Source organism: Rhinolophus ferrumequinum, chromosome 4, assembly GCF_004115265.2.
Source record: "Rhinolophus ferrumequinum isolate MPI-CBG mRhiFer1 chromosome 4, mRhiFer1_v1.p, whole genome shotgun sequence".
NCBI lineage: Eukaryota > Metazoa > Chordata > Mammalia > Chiroptera > Rhinolophidae > Rhinolophus > Rhinolophus ferrumequinum.
Genome location: NC_046287.1, coordinates 53,721,922 through 53,736,073, shown reverse-complemented (window position 1 = coordinate 53,736,073; position 14,152 = coordinate 53,721,922). Strand labels below are relative to the sequence as shown.

Below are 14,152 nucleotides of genomic sequence, written 5' to 3'. Positions count from 1 at the left end.
TTGATTGGTGGACAAAAATGTGACCTGGGGCTCACAGGAACCAAACCCTGCATTTCCACTAGAGGCAATGGTTTGGTACTCACTAATTCAATAGTTGCATCAATATTATATAGAGAATATCATTACTGAGATTAACAAGAAATCGACTCTATTTGAGTCAAAGGCTGGAGCCCTTTGGCACGAACTGAGGACAGACCCTAGAGGGCAATCCTCACCTAAGGAAATGTGTGGGAACCCTATTCCTCCCTGTGCTACAGCCAACCCGACATTGATGGGTGCCCATCTGTGCCAGGCGGGCGTGAGTGCTGCCGGGGCTGTGGCGAGATGAATGGCTAGCAGGGAAGGAGACGAGTTTCTCCCCTAGTTGCCATACTGATGTTTGTTTTCCCTTAAGGTCTGGGGACTCAGAGATCAGTACTAGAACACTGCAAAAAATCAGAATGTCACAGTATCTAGGGGCCATCATCTCCACTGCAGAGGGAAGAGTGAGTTGGGACAACACCGTGCAAACCTGTGAGACTGAGAAAAGGTAACAGTGTCCCCACCCGGCTTCATGACTAATGGATATTTGTCAGTAACATGAAGAGACTTTCATACTGGCAGGACCTAGCATACGGGACGGGGTGTTGTTTGTGCAACTTCTGAGTGGGACAAAGGAACACAGGCCAGGAGAAGCATTTAGAAAGGTGTCACTTTGGTCTCACTAATTACAGGCAATAAACAAGTGCGTTTACTAGACTGAAAGGTTAACCAGCTGCCATCTGCAGTTAGATATAAAATGATACCAAGTGAGCTGCTTCTAACTATTGTCACACAGTAAGCAAAACCAATGATGAGCGGTTAGAAGATCCAGAGTGGCCAGATTCCCATGAAAACATAACGAACTTAACTACAGTGATTAGGCCTCTTTATGAGAATGGAGCGAGCAGGAGTCGGTTTGCTGCAATCAGGGTCAAAACAACTCCGTTTTCTCAGTGGCCCCCATGAGTCTTCCTAAGTATTGAAATAAAACCCCTGCCTCATGGAGGTTTGATGAAAGGCTGCTTTGCACAAACAACTCATAAGCAAATCATAATTGGAAGCCCAAACATCAGCTGCAGAAATAACTGAGGCTGCAAATTCTAGTTTCTGGCCTGAGATGAAAATCATGCAAGGGACAACAAGAAATTGAGATTATTTCACTATTCTTAGAGAAGAGTGTGAGTCCGGACCAGCCCTCTGTGAATGTCACCACCGAAAGTCACCTTTCCTTCTCCCTGGCCAAAGGCTGAGACCCGGTGAGCAGAAAAAGGGTCTGTACAGGAAGCTACCGGGTCACTGGGCTATTTTGATTTTCATGCAGGGTGAGGGGCTCCTAGGGGGACAATGGCTTTACAAGAGACACTATGTTTCAGGATCGTTTGGGCACCTGAGATACGTGTTAGGTCCCTTTGATGGAGTGCAGGGAGTTCCACAGTAGGTTCAAGAAGAATTCTGAGAAACTGATGCTGCACGATGAACTTGTAAAAGGATCATGGGAGGTACGTTCGGACTATCCCAGGGCATGCTGAACTTTTTCAGTGGAGGTCAAAGAGAATCACCCTACAACTTCACACTATTCATCTCACACAAGTATATATTGAGCACTTACTCTATGCCAGGCATTGAGCCGAGGCATGAACAGAGAGGTAGTTTCTGCCCTTGTGGAAACTGTATTCTCCCCTGTCAGTTGCAGAGTCTGAACAACATGCTGTGAGAGTCAGATGCTAACACACATCGTGATACAGATGAAGATGTTGTGATGTTCTGTGAGCACAGTTTTTGGGCCAGGACTGCGAGCCCACGTGGAAGAGAGGCCTCCACTTCCCTCTGTTCCTCCTGGGCGGGGTGTCATCTCCATCTCCCAAAGAACTCTTTCCCTGACCCCTGAGGGCAGATGGGTGACCTGACAAACATGACTTCTTATCTTCTGGTTATGCAGATAGTAATGTTGGAAGTGTCTGGCCTCACCTGGGGCTCCTCGCTCCCCTTTTTGTCCTGGAGCTCCGGAAGGGCCGGGAAGAGTGTTGGCTTCTCCTGGGTCACCCCTCTCCCCAGCAGGACCTGGGAAACCTGGGTCTCCATGGATGTCTGCACCTGTGGCAGGGTAAACACAGCAGCCGTGTCGGCATCTTCAACCACACTAAGTTCATTTTCACAAGCAAAACAACAGGTATGTTCTTTGGTGAGAGTCAAGAAAAGAAAAGCAGGAGGAAGCCATGGGGATTTCAGATTGCTCTGAACTGAACTGTGTCTCGCCAAAATTCTTATGTTGAAAGTCTAATTTCCAATGTGATGGTTTTTGGAGGTGGGGCCTCTGGGAAGTGATTAAGTGCAGATGAGGTCACGAGGATGGGGCCCTCATGATGGGATGAGTATTCTTACAAGAGACCCCAGACAGCATGTTCTCTCTCCCCACCATGTGAGGGCACAGTGAGAAGCTGGCCGTCGCAGCCAGGAAGAGGGCCCTCACCAGGACCGCACCGTGCCTACACTTAGAACTCAGTCTCCAGAACTGTGAGGAATAAGTGTCTGTTGTGTAAGCCCCCTCAGTCTGTGGTGTTTTGGTAGAGCAGCCTGAGCTAAGACAGCATTATCTGTTTCAAAGGACAGCCCCAAGACAGGCTGGGCACCAACTGTCCTCCCTGTGCCAAATGACATGAAAGATTACAGATAGAGCATTGGGCAAAGCAGATATTTTGGACAATCGAGGGGCACAAAGGCACTGTAAACATCCCCGAGATGCTGCTGAAAAAGCAAAACATTTTTCTTTCCTTCTAAAAGCCTGATGGGCCCGTCCAACACAATTTCTGACTTAAGGGGATAGGTTCTTAAGGATCGCATCTCAGTGGTCTAAAGAACCACAGGGACCTTGAGTCCATGTGGCCTCAGGGATGACCAAATAGTCCTCATGGAGCAGTCCTGCTCTCTGAGCCCCCGAATACCCCCACCTGGCATCCAGAATGGCCCCTCGAGCTCCCCCCACCCCAACCGCCCTGCTGGGCACAGCGGTGCTGCATACCTGGGGATCCTGGAAAGCCTTTGGTGCCTGGCAAGCCGTGTAATCCACCGATGCCTCGGCTGCCCGGAAAACCTGTGTGGGTTTCACTCATGGTTATTTCATGCATCAGAGAGCAAAGAGAAACACTTAAAATAATTCAGACATGTTTTTGTTTGCTATGACACGGTCACACATCCAATTTATTTAAAACCCTGGGAAACAGAAGTTCCGTGTACATTCTGACATGTAAATGAATCACTTCTATGTCACTTGAGAGAATCATTTAACTTAAAGATTGATTTCATAGAATCTTTACAGACTCGTTAGAGCCAGGAGGGAACTGGGGAGTGGTGTGTTTCATTCCTCTTTTTGGTGCTTGAGTCACTGTACATACTTGGTTTGTAAAAACCGCCTGGAACCCACAGCCTGGCATTAGTTCCATTCCCTCTGGGTTCTCGAGGATAAACATTTCTAAAGTAGGACACAGGACACAAGCAGCAATTCTTCCCGTGATGTGGACAGTGAGCGTGGAGATGGGTGAGTCACCCTTAATTCTGAGTAACAGAGCAGCCGAGCGCCTGTCCCTCCAAATCTTGCCACCGGCTCCACCAGACCTCGCTCAGTGGGAAGCTGGGAAGCCGGTGGCAGAACAGCCTGTGTCTGTCCCTCTGGGCCCTCCTTTGCATGGCCTGTGCACTGACTCGGAGCGCGCAGTTGTCGTTCATTGTTCTGGGGAGTACCGCTCTTCTTTACAGACTAGCGCGTCAGTCTCTTTCCTGATGGGCTTGGACAACTGCAGACCCGGTACTAGGTGAGTTTTGTGTGGACAGCAAACCATGCACACCTGCCTTTCATCTCAGAGTCTTACAGAAAACAGCTTGGAGAGACGCCAAGCTGGCTAAGGGGTCGCTCCCCAACTGGCAGATCTGCCTTTGAAGCGCTGTGTGCTTGTGTCTGCGCAGGGAGGGACGGTCTTACCTGGTAGGCCCGGACTGCCTGGCCAGCCGTAATCTCCTTTCTTGCCTGGTACTCCGACCCGGCCTGGCTCTCCCTGAGGACCCCGCAGGCCTGTCAGTCCTGGAAAGCCTGAGGGACAAACACATCCTTAAATCAGACACAGGAACCCTGAAGACCTTGGGAGAGGCCTCCTGGCCCAGCCTCCAGCTCAGATCCTGCTTGGATGGGGTGTGTGGGGCGGTCCTTTTTGAGAAAAGACCAGCTTCCATTCAAGCCAGGAATCCAAGGGGCTTTGAACCCTACATTCAAGTTCAATGGGGTTATTTCGCTCAGCCTTGCCAAAGAGAGAACAGCTTGTGTTTTCTTATTTTCATCCTGTCACCCAAACAGAAGCTTGGAAAGAAGCCACAAAACAAGCCCTTGAGGAGGAGCCTGTCAGAGTCACAGCTCCTGGGCAAAAGCAAACAAATCAAAAGCAGAAATAACCAAAAAACATGAAACTAGTGCACCGTTTGCTTTCCATCATTCACTTGGGATCCCCAAACGAATTTCTGCATATGCAAATTCATGAAAGGGATCCCGTAACAAGAACTTAGTCTGTGTTTATGGAGAGACTGACACGGGGCCACACAAACCCTTCCATCAGGCCCCTGTGCCTCTCCGTAGCTGGGTTGGGTCCTAAGGCAGAGCTAAGTGAATCGGCAACAAGTAAAACAAGCCTCCTGGGGTGGGTGTGATCCTAGCAGAGAAGGAGACGGGAGATTGGCTGCCTTTGTCCTGGGGTCTTGAAGATTTGGAGGCTCAGCCGTGCTCAGGTCCACTGGCTGCTGCACCATCACGCCACGTCTGGGGAGGGTGAGGGCTGGGGGAAGACTGTGTGGCTGCAAAAGGTTTTACCTGTTTGCCCTTGAAGTCCAGGAGAGCCTTGGACTCCTGTTATGCCTGTTATTCCAGGGAAGCCGATGTCACCCTCTGTTCCTTTCTCTCCAAAGAATCCTTTTATACCTGTAACCACAGATTTTCTGCTTGCAACAAACCACAGACATGGCACCAAACTGGGGCTTAATGCTTGTAGGGTCCAAGGGGATGCCAGTTAAATACCACGTGGGTGCTTCTGTTCCGAATGGGGATCTAAACATATTCCTTCCTCAACTAATTTTTTTCTTTTTTTTTCCCCCACCTAATTCCTTCACTGAGCCTGTGGTCAGCAGCCTCCAAGCTGGCACACAACGGTCCCCACGTCCTGGTATTTATATCTGCATGCAGTCCCCTCCCACACGGAACAGGTTCGAAGTGAGACACCACCAGATACCACACTGATGAAATGATGGTATGTCACTTCAAGCCTACGTCATAAAATTCACCACGGCTTTCGCTTTGTTGCCTGTCTTGGATGACTTGCTCCGGAGGAAGCCAGCTGCCATGTCATGAGGACACTCAAGCAGCCCTGAGAGCCCCACGTTTTGAGGAACTGAGGCCTCCTACCAAGAGCTGTGTGAAGGCAGCATCTTGGAAGTGGATTCTCCAGCCCCAGTCCACAGTCCAGCTTTCAGATGACGCGGCCCTGCCAACGGCATGGCTGGAATCTCATGGGAGACCCTGAGTTAGAACCACCCTGCTCCTGAGTTCCTGACCCTCAGGGAATGTAGGAGATAATACGGCTTGTTGATGTTCTAAGCCACTGCATTTTGGCTCCCGTGTTAACCATCAGAGCCCTTATCTGATTACAACTAGTCAGCCCTTATCAGAATGGTTTTCAATGTGTGACGTGCCAGGGAAATCTGGGAAATGTATGAAACATGCAGATATTTGAGCTGCTCCCAGAGGTGACTTAGGTTTGGAATCTGCATTTTAATAAGTACCTCAGGTACCTCTGAGGGGGTCGAGGGGCAGTTGGAGAAATGCTGCCTTCACATTAGTGAAAATATTCTCTGTCAATGTCTGTTATTTCTGGTATGCTGGAAGATTTTGAAAACTTTAGGCCAACCTGAATTCCACACAAACATCTTTTTCTAGTATTTTCTTAAATCTATGAGGCAATTACTTAGACAAAACACTGTTAAAGTATCTGTGGTCTTAAAGAAAAACCACCTAAGGAGTTCTGCTTATTTTTTTACTAACTTTTAAGATTTATTAATCTGCTCCAACCCCTAAGCAGTGATTCTTCTTGTATAAACCACTTCCATCATCACCACCCAAACTGAGCGAGTCCAGAGTAGCCTGTCCCTTCATCCTCTGAGTGACCAGGCCTGAGCCCCAGCTTCCCAATGCCCCTCAAGTCTGGGAGCCGATCTGACCCAGGACTTCTTGCCCACTCCCTGTGCCATATCGGGCAAGCTCTGTGGCTGACCCTACTGAGGCACACGTCACTTGTCTTAGGGAGAATGGACCACTCCCAAGGAAGGCTGATATGACTGTCATCACCCCTCTGCCCCTGGGATGCAGCCCCTGGTAATGGGGGACTCCATTACCTAGCTCCACGGTTGACCTAAAACCTAAACATTCAAGGGTAACAACCGCAGTTCTTGGGACAAAATAGCTTCTTCTCCACGACACATTTTTAGTTGTACAAATGAGGTCATCGTTCGTGATACGTGGCAAAGATAGTTTTACATTTCTACTTCTATAAACCAAACTTCCAAATGAATTATTTAGGACAAGAGATTCAGCCAGCCAAGAGCCAGAAGATTCAGCAGCCCAGGGTACCCCTGGGAGACCTAATTATAGATCCACATGAGCCCAGAAAGGCTAGTAGAAGAGGCTGCCTATTCCTGAGTGATAGTCCACGGGTCCTATGCTAGACTGAATACCCCTTTCCATTCTGGAGCTCTTTCTAAATAAAGAACAAGCTCAGTATCCCTCCCATTGGCCAATCACATGGGCAGACTCTTTCCCCCCATCCAGGGCCATCCCTAGAAGGACTCGGGCTCCAAGCAGATTATGCAGTGTGGGGTCCCCCTGAAGAAGTCCTCATTTTATTGCAAGTCCCTTGGGATATGATTCCAGGCAGGAATTCTGACCTTGAACTTCAGGGATGCTCAGAGAATGAGCGAGCTCCTGCCACATGAGGTCCCCCAGTGCACACATTGGGGGCTGCCTCGTCTTATCTTACTCAACAACTGGGCCCGGCTCCCACTGACCTTTCTTCTAGACCATTCCCTGTTTATGAGAAGCTCCCATCATTAAGTAATTTGCTTTATGCCTTATAATGTATCCCAGCAACCCCGGCTCTGCTTCTTTTCCATGACTTACATTTTATGGACCAAAATGTTGATTTTATGAGTGTTGATTCTGGCTATTTTCCCTTTTAGGAGAGCAAGAGAGAGGTTTCCTGACTTTGTCTTCAAATTGAATTTAATTAAACATCTCAGAGTCTCTCTTGCACATTGGGCTTGAAGACTTTAAACTATTCCCTATAACACGATCCATAGGGCTCACCAAACAGTGATAAGTTAGACAAGCTAGCTCATGAGTGATGCCACAGACAAAAGGTCAGAGCTGTTGCTGAGATAAAGATGGAAAATGACTTAGGTACCTGGTATTCCAGTGATGCCCTGTTCCCCTTTCAGGCCCGGGCTTCCCGGTAAATCTATAGTGTCTCCAATATCACCTGTCACATGCAAAAAAGATGGTTGAGAACAGGTCTTCCTATTGGGAGGTGGTTAGTGTTGTAACTTTTACTGTGCTACATTATTAATAAGAATAATTTGTTTCAAAAAAACTAACAGCATCTGCAAATCTGATACATCACCCTGCCCAGAAGGCTCCAGATTATGGAAGTCCTGTTTTCACCATCTGGGCAACACTTACCAAAATCACCCGTGGGGCCGATCTCGCCGTAAAGACCTGCTGTCCCTGGAGCACCCTTGTCACCCTAGAGCAAAGCCAAACGCGAAGCCACCTTAGAAGGCTGTTCATGAAATAAGTTGCTAATTTTGAAGGTTAGTGTAGCCAACTATTCAGTATGAAAACAAAAAATAACACCCAAGGTTTGTGATGTCATCATTTTGTAGAAAACTCCAAGTTTTTTTCAGTGCAATATAGTTTGTGGTTTGCTTATCCCTTCTGATTAAACCCTCAAGTCGTAAAAATGAAACTAGCTGCACAGACTTATTGAAATTAATAACGTCGCTGATACAGGTCATGTCCATGACAGTGGTGAGAATACCCACGGCGAACCGCATTCTTCCCCTCTGCCAGGCTTGCCACTGGCAAACATGTTGGGTCCCATCTCAAGAGCTCCATTTATTTCTCACAACAGCCCTAGGAGGTAGGTACTATTATTTCCCTTTGACAGATGAGGGAATCGAGGCACAGAATGGTTAAGTATTTTGCTCAAGGTCACTCAGCGGGCAGAATGGGGATATCAGTTTGGGCTGCCACATTCCAAAACCTCCTCTCTACATTACATGGTTGTGCACTTCTACCTGGGGAGACAGTGAGACTTCACAACGACGCTGGTTGCTGATCATGAGATTGGGATGACGTCTGGGTTACGCTGGGACTCCAGAGAAACTGGTTTTTCCCTCGGAAGTGCCTCTTCTTCACAGGGAGGGTGGGCGTTCTGGTCTACCTGGCTCCCTCTGGTCTCCACTTTAGCATCGACCTGGGACGTCAGGACTGCCCTTTCCTCGTATAGCTTAACGTCGGTCTCTGAATTATTCATAAAGCTCCATTTTGTGGGAGGAATGGAGCAGATGTGCCAGAGGCAAGATCCTCGCTTAGATCATGAGGTATTGTTTCTTTCTTAAAGCTTGCTTTATTGAGGCATAACTTACATACATACAGTGCAGTTCACTCATCTTAGATGTTCAGTGAATGTTTACTCATGGGCCACCCACAGACAGAACATTCAGCACGCTAGCAAGTTCCTTTGGGTCCTTTCCTAGTCAACAATCCTGCCCAAGGTAGCTTCTTTTCTGACTTGCCTCTATCACAAAAAAGGAATCGTATCATACGTACTTCCTGTTTCTGATTTATTTTGTTCAACCTGAAGTCTGGGAGATTCACTCGTGTAGTTGCGTTTATCAATAACTCTCTTATTACTCCTGAGCACTAGTCCACTATCTGAATGTGTCATGCTTATTTATTCTTTCTCCCGGTGATGGGCATTTGTGCTCTTTCCCAGTTTTTGGCTCTCATGAATAAAGAGAGAACATTGTCATATGCGTCCTTCGGTAGACGTATACATCTTTCTTTTTTTACATGACCTGACTACGTAGCTGCATAAAAGACTGGCTATAAGATCCCTGCAGCTACAGATTTTGGGAGTGAGGGAAAGAAGACATCTGAAGAATTCTAAGGACCTCATGCACGCCCGGGTGGGCTGGGCAGAGGGTCAAGCCAGGGCCTGCTGCTAAAGATTCACGACAGAGTGGTCAGACCTTCTGATCTGCCACAAATGCGCTAATCCCACTGCGAATGCCAGAAAGGAGTCAGTTGTGTGCTGAGGACTGTGAATGTATAATACACATACATGAAAGAGGATAAAACGATAATTCCATGAAATACGATCTATAGAGAGACACTCTGTGCCATGTTACATATACTGTCTACACTGCACTGAACAAAACTGTAAGGTGGCTACTACCTGCATTTTACAGATGAAGACACAGAGGTGGAGAGGAGACAGCCCTTTCCTGGGTCAGCGTGCACAACTGTTGCCATGACAACATAGTGCCTGGCTCATAGCAAGTGCTCATATGACATGTGTTGAGTGAAGAAATGAGTAAATGGCAGGCCAGAATGTCCTCCATGCTATGATTCAGTAATGGGTTTTCAGTCCTGATGTCATATATGTGCTTGAGTTTAGAGCCTGGATCTCTAGAAAATCAAGTTTTGTTCTCTGAAGACCCCAGTGAAAAAATGTAGACACCATGCTTTATTTACCGAAGCCCATGAAAGGGCAGCAATGGTGTGGACGGCACTTTAGTCACTGGTGGTGTTGGCGCGAGCACAGCGTTTCCTTACGCTGACCCAGGACCCAGGACCACCTGGGGCTCTAGCTCTGAACCTGTGCCTTGACCACTTATACCCCCTACATGCTGGGCCACAGTGCTCAGGTCACAAGCCTGGGGACAGGAGTTGACAAGTAGACATGGAGTTCAAGGCGCCCACTTACCCTACTTCCTACGAAACCTGGAAATCCTGTAATTCCAGGGGAGCCAGGCAAACCAGGGAATCCTGGCAAACCAGGCACGCCGGGAACACCGATGTCTCCTTTGACTCCTTTGATGTGGCCGGGTCTCCCGGGCAACCCAGGGACGCCCGACAGTCCCGGGATCCCTGGCATTCCTGTGATACCTGCAAGAAGACCCCAAGGGGAACGCCCTGGTGAGGACGGCACCGAGCTTCCCCAAGCTTTAGAGGTGGCAGTCCCGAGTGCTGTAAACCTTAAAATGGGAAGGCGAGGCTACTCAGGCCTCAAAGAACCACCCGTGAGCCCATGTGTAGCGTTGTCAGGGTGCCCGAAAGGCTGGGACACAATGAAGGCTGGTGTGGGTGCAGGGGCATCTCAGACTGAGAGACAGAGGTGGGCATGCAGCTGGGTGGGGAGGCATGAGACCCCCCAGGCCTGCCAGCTCAGAGGTCAGACCGGGCCTGTTGGCAACGCCTTACCTTTTATGCCCAGGTATCCCTTCAATCCCATAGGTCCTTCATCTCCTTTCTCCCCTTTAATGTCTTTCATTTCTGGCAGGATGATGGGAGGAGGGCCTGGGGGGCCGGGGTCTCCTCGGTTTCCTGGAAGGGAACAGAATGCAGTCATTTCCCTTGACTTCTGGACCAGGTGTAAGAACACAGGTGGAGAAAGCCTCTCAGCTGCTGCTGTCCTTCAAAACCCGAAGCCTGAGAGCCTCTGAGCTGAGGGGCGGCGGGTCCCCACCTAGAAGCCTGCATCCTGGGGTTGAGGCTCCCTGAGACAAAATGCCTGTCTTCTGTCCCCTCCCACACCCCTTGTCTGCAGTGGAGGTGCAGGCAGAGCACGTCGGGATGGAAGGACCTGCTCCCCGCAAAAGTGCTGCCAGGACAACGCAGGGATGAGTGTGATAGGGTAACACAGAGCACGAGGAGTGTTACTGATTTGCACTCTGATGAGACAGCGATCAAACTTGATCAAAAGCACAAATTATCAAACGAGGAAGGAGCCCGCTCAATCCTCTTCCTGCAGCACCAGCTGAGGCTCAGAATTTACGAAGAGTCAGCCAGAGCTGCGAGGTCACAGAGATAGGCTGGTGGGGGGTGGCAAGGGGACTTTCAAGGAGTCAATAAACGGGAGGTGGAGGGGACCTTAGTCAGAGAACTGTGCTCTAAGGTTCAGGCTGAGAATGTTCCAGAATCTGTGTTTACTGGATGAGAGGGAAGCTGGTAAGTGAGATTTGGCTGAATGGAAATAATTTCGTTTCCTTCACTGAACACTTACTGACTATTTAGCGCGGGGCTAGATATTGAGGGGGACAAAAACCATAAATTGTTCCTGTTCTTGGAGAGCTCACCATCCAGTGGAGAGACAGGCACCCCCAAGGTTAACTTCATCCCAAAGAGGCTGCAGGAAAGGTGTGGTGGAGCCGAAAAGAAAATGTAAATCCAAGAGTAATTTCACTTTAAAATATCATTTTTTTGCTCTATGGCCTATAAACCCTAAGTTAACATGAAGATTACTTGAAAATGTGTGAGTAGAAAGCTTGTAAATAATAGTGCCTGAGGCTGCAATGTCTATTGCAATGTCTAAATTTTGCAAATTTCTAAGAATTTGCAAAAGTTATATAACTCTTTGGGGAGTAATTAAGTTTTCTTAAAAACAGCTTATTGAGTTATAATTTACATACCATGTAAGTCCCTCATTTAAAGAGAACAATTCAATGGTTTTTAGTGTATTCAGAGTTGTGCAACCATCAGCACAATAACTTTAGAACATTTTCATCAGCCCAAAAAGCAGTCATTCCCCAACTACTCCCTACCCCCCAGTCCTAGGAGTGACTAATCTAATTTTTTGTCTCTATAGATTTGCCTATTCTGGATATTTCATAAAAATGGAATCAGACAATATGTGGCATAAAGTTTTCAAGTCTTATCCACGTTGTAGCATGCATCAGAACTTCATTCTTTTTGTATTGCTGAATAATATTCCTTGACATGGATAGCCCATGATTTTTTTTGCCCATAATGGTTGTTTCTATTTTTGGCTATTATAAATAATGCTGCTGTGAACATTCATGTAGTGGTTTCTTTGTGGACATGTGTTTCCAGTTCTCTAGGATGTACACACCTAGGAGTGGATTTGCTGGGTAACTCTATGTTTAACTTTTTAAGAAACTGTCAAACTGTTTTCCACACTGGGTTCCCATTTCTCCACATCTTCGCCAACACTTGTGACTAGTAATTTTTTACAGATCATTGTGATACTTTCAGAATAAACGTGTTTGAACAAAAGACATGCAAATGTGGCTTGTTGGTAACACACTTCCTGAACAAGAAGCCTCGCACCGGGGTCCTGAGATGCCCGCCTGATTTCTGTGGGCCAGTCTCTGTGGTGTTGTATCCTTCCACCTAGAAGTCTATGGCCCTCCTTTGCCAACGGTACTCTCCTCCTTCAGAATGAACTTCCCCTTGCTTTTCACCTGGACTCACCTCCTCATGCTGACCATGGAATAATTGTGGTGGGATATGTTTCTTATAATGTAGCTGGTTCTCAGTGCTACCATGATTTTTGTTCTGAAAGTTTCCATTGGTTAGGATTATTCCCTTATTCCACTGTCAGTGTGTTGAGGCCGGGATAAAGCCTCCAGTTTTTGTTAGTTTCTTTTTTAAGAGCAGTGTAATGCCCCCAGGAAAGTGAGTCCCCACCCTGCCAGAAAGACTTTCAGAGAGTTGGACGTACCTTTCACCCCTGGCTCACCAGCCAGACCCTTCAGCCCTGGAATTCCGAAAAATCCGGGCTCTCCTTTGTTTCCCGGAAACCCGGGTCTTCCTTTGGGTCCAAGCATGCCTTGGAAACCATCCATCCCGGGTGAACCTCGACTCCCTTCAGAGGGAATGAGAAAAGTGCTGAGTTAGACATGCCTACATGCAGGGGATATGTGAGTCTCACTCGTCCATGGCACCCTATGGAGTCACTCAGGTGACGAGATACTAAGATTTTTAACCTAAAATAGGGATTTCTGGGGCTCCATTTCCTAAGGAGTTTGCCAGTGGACCTTCGTACAGACTGAGGAGTGCAGAGTTGGCCCATCTGCCGTCTAGCCTTTGGGGGTAAGACATAAGGCAAACGCACAGCAGTCAGGCAGGACACGAGGAAAACTGGAAGGTCACGTAGGTCAGTGGGCCCACGGAGAAGAGGTTAGAAGGGGCCCTAGAAGTTAACATGCATTAACACTGCACGCAGCATGGAAATCTGGCAAAGAGGCCCTGTAAAATCAGACCACTGTGCCTCCAGCAATAATCAAAAGGCCAGAAGGCTCCACTTCTAGATAAACTGCTCTCAGGTTGTATGCAAATAAACCTATGCTGGTGACCAAGCATTTTCCTTAGTTTTAGTTTCTGTTCACCAGCCAGCCTCTGGATCTGAATCCAGTCTCCTGAGGGAAACTCGCCACAAATTTCCCCACACAGATCATAAGTCCTATTCCTCAGGCAGTCGCTCTTTCTTAGTTAATTAAAAAATTGGCATTGACACCCCGCATAAACAGCAGTGGCTCACTTTCTCAGGGTCTGAGGCCTCCTGGGGTCGGGGAGTTCTGAGGCTTCAGCCTGCAGGCACGTGGGGCTAGCCTCTAGCTCTCCCAAGTCCAAGATTAACGTGCCCAACACCCCACAAGGTAATTCCCTGTCATGTTATACAATTACCTTTTGGTCCAGGGACACCAGCCATTCCGGCCATTCCTTTAAATCCAGGGTTTCCTGGATGACCTCTTTCACCCAACAAACCAGGGTCACCTCTATCACCAGAGACACCCTTCATGCCCACAGGGCCAGGGACACCGGTGTCACCTGGGTCCCCTCTATCTCCAGGCAGACCTGTCAAAGAGAGGGGGAAAGAAAATAAAACAGGATGAACAAACCACACACAGAAAATTCCTCTTATGGTACTTTCAAGGCATCGTTACAAAAACTTTTCTGATAAGAAAATCTTCCTGGAAGGAAAATGGGAAACTATAACAATAAAGGTGAGTTTTAAAG

General features: G+C 47.9%; 1 protein-coding gene across 1 annotated transcript in view; it reads right to left on the bottom strand.

Annotated features, from left to right (window-relative positions):
* Positions 1 to 14,152, bottom strand: part of COL4A2 (collagen type IV alpha 2 chain) — a 181,916-nt gene that overhangs the window by 8,657 nt on the left and 159,107 nt on the right. The window contains exons 31-40 of the mRNA XM_033105154.1: positions 13,820 to 13,990; positions 12,855 to 12,998; positions 10,595 to 10,717; positions 10,098 to 10,279; positions 7,787 to 7,850; positions 7,512 to 7,586; positions 4,874 to 4,981; positions 3,998 to 4,105; positions 3,041 to 3,112; positions 1,990 to 2,115 (exon numbers count right to left, since the gene is read on the bottom strand). Of these exons, the coding sequence (XP_032961045.1) occupies positions 1,990 to 2,115; positions 3,041 to 3,112; positions 3,998 to 4,105; positions 4,874 to 4,981; positions 7,512 to 7,586; positions 7,787 to 7,850; positions 10,098 to 10,279; positions 10,595 to 10,717; positions 12,855 to 12,998; positions 13,820 to 13,990 (1,173 nt within the window). The remainder of the gene's footprint in view (positions 1 to 1,989; positions 2,116 to 3,040; positions 3,113 to 3,997; positions 4,106 to 4,873; positions 4,982 to 7,511; positions 7,587 to 7,786; positions 7,851 to 10,097; positions 10,280 to 10,594; positions 10,718 to 12,854; positions 12,999 to 13,819; positions 13,991 to 14,152) is intronic.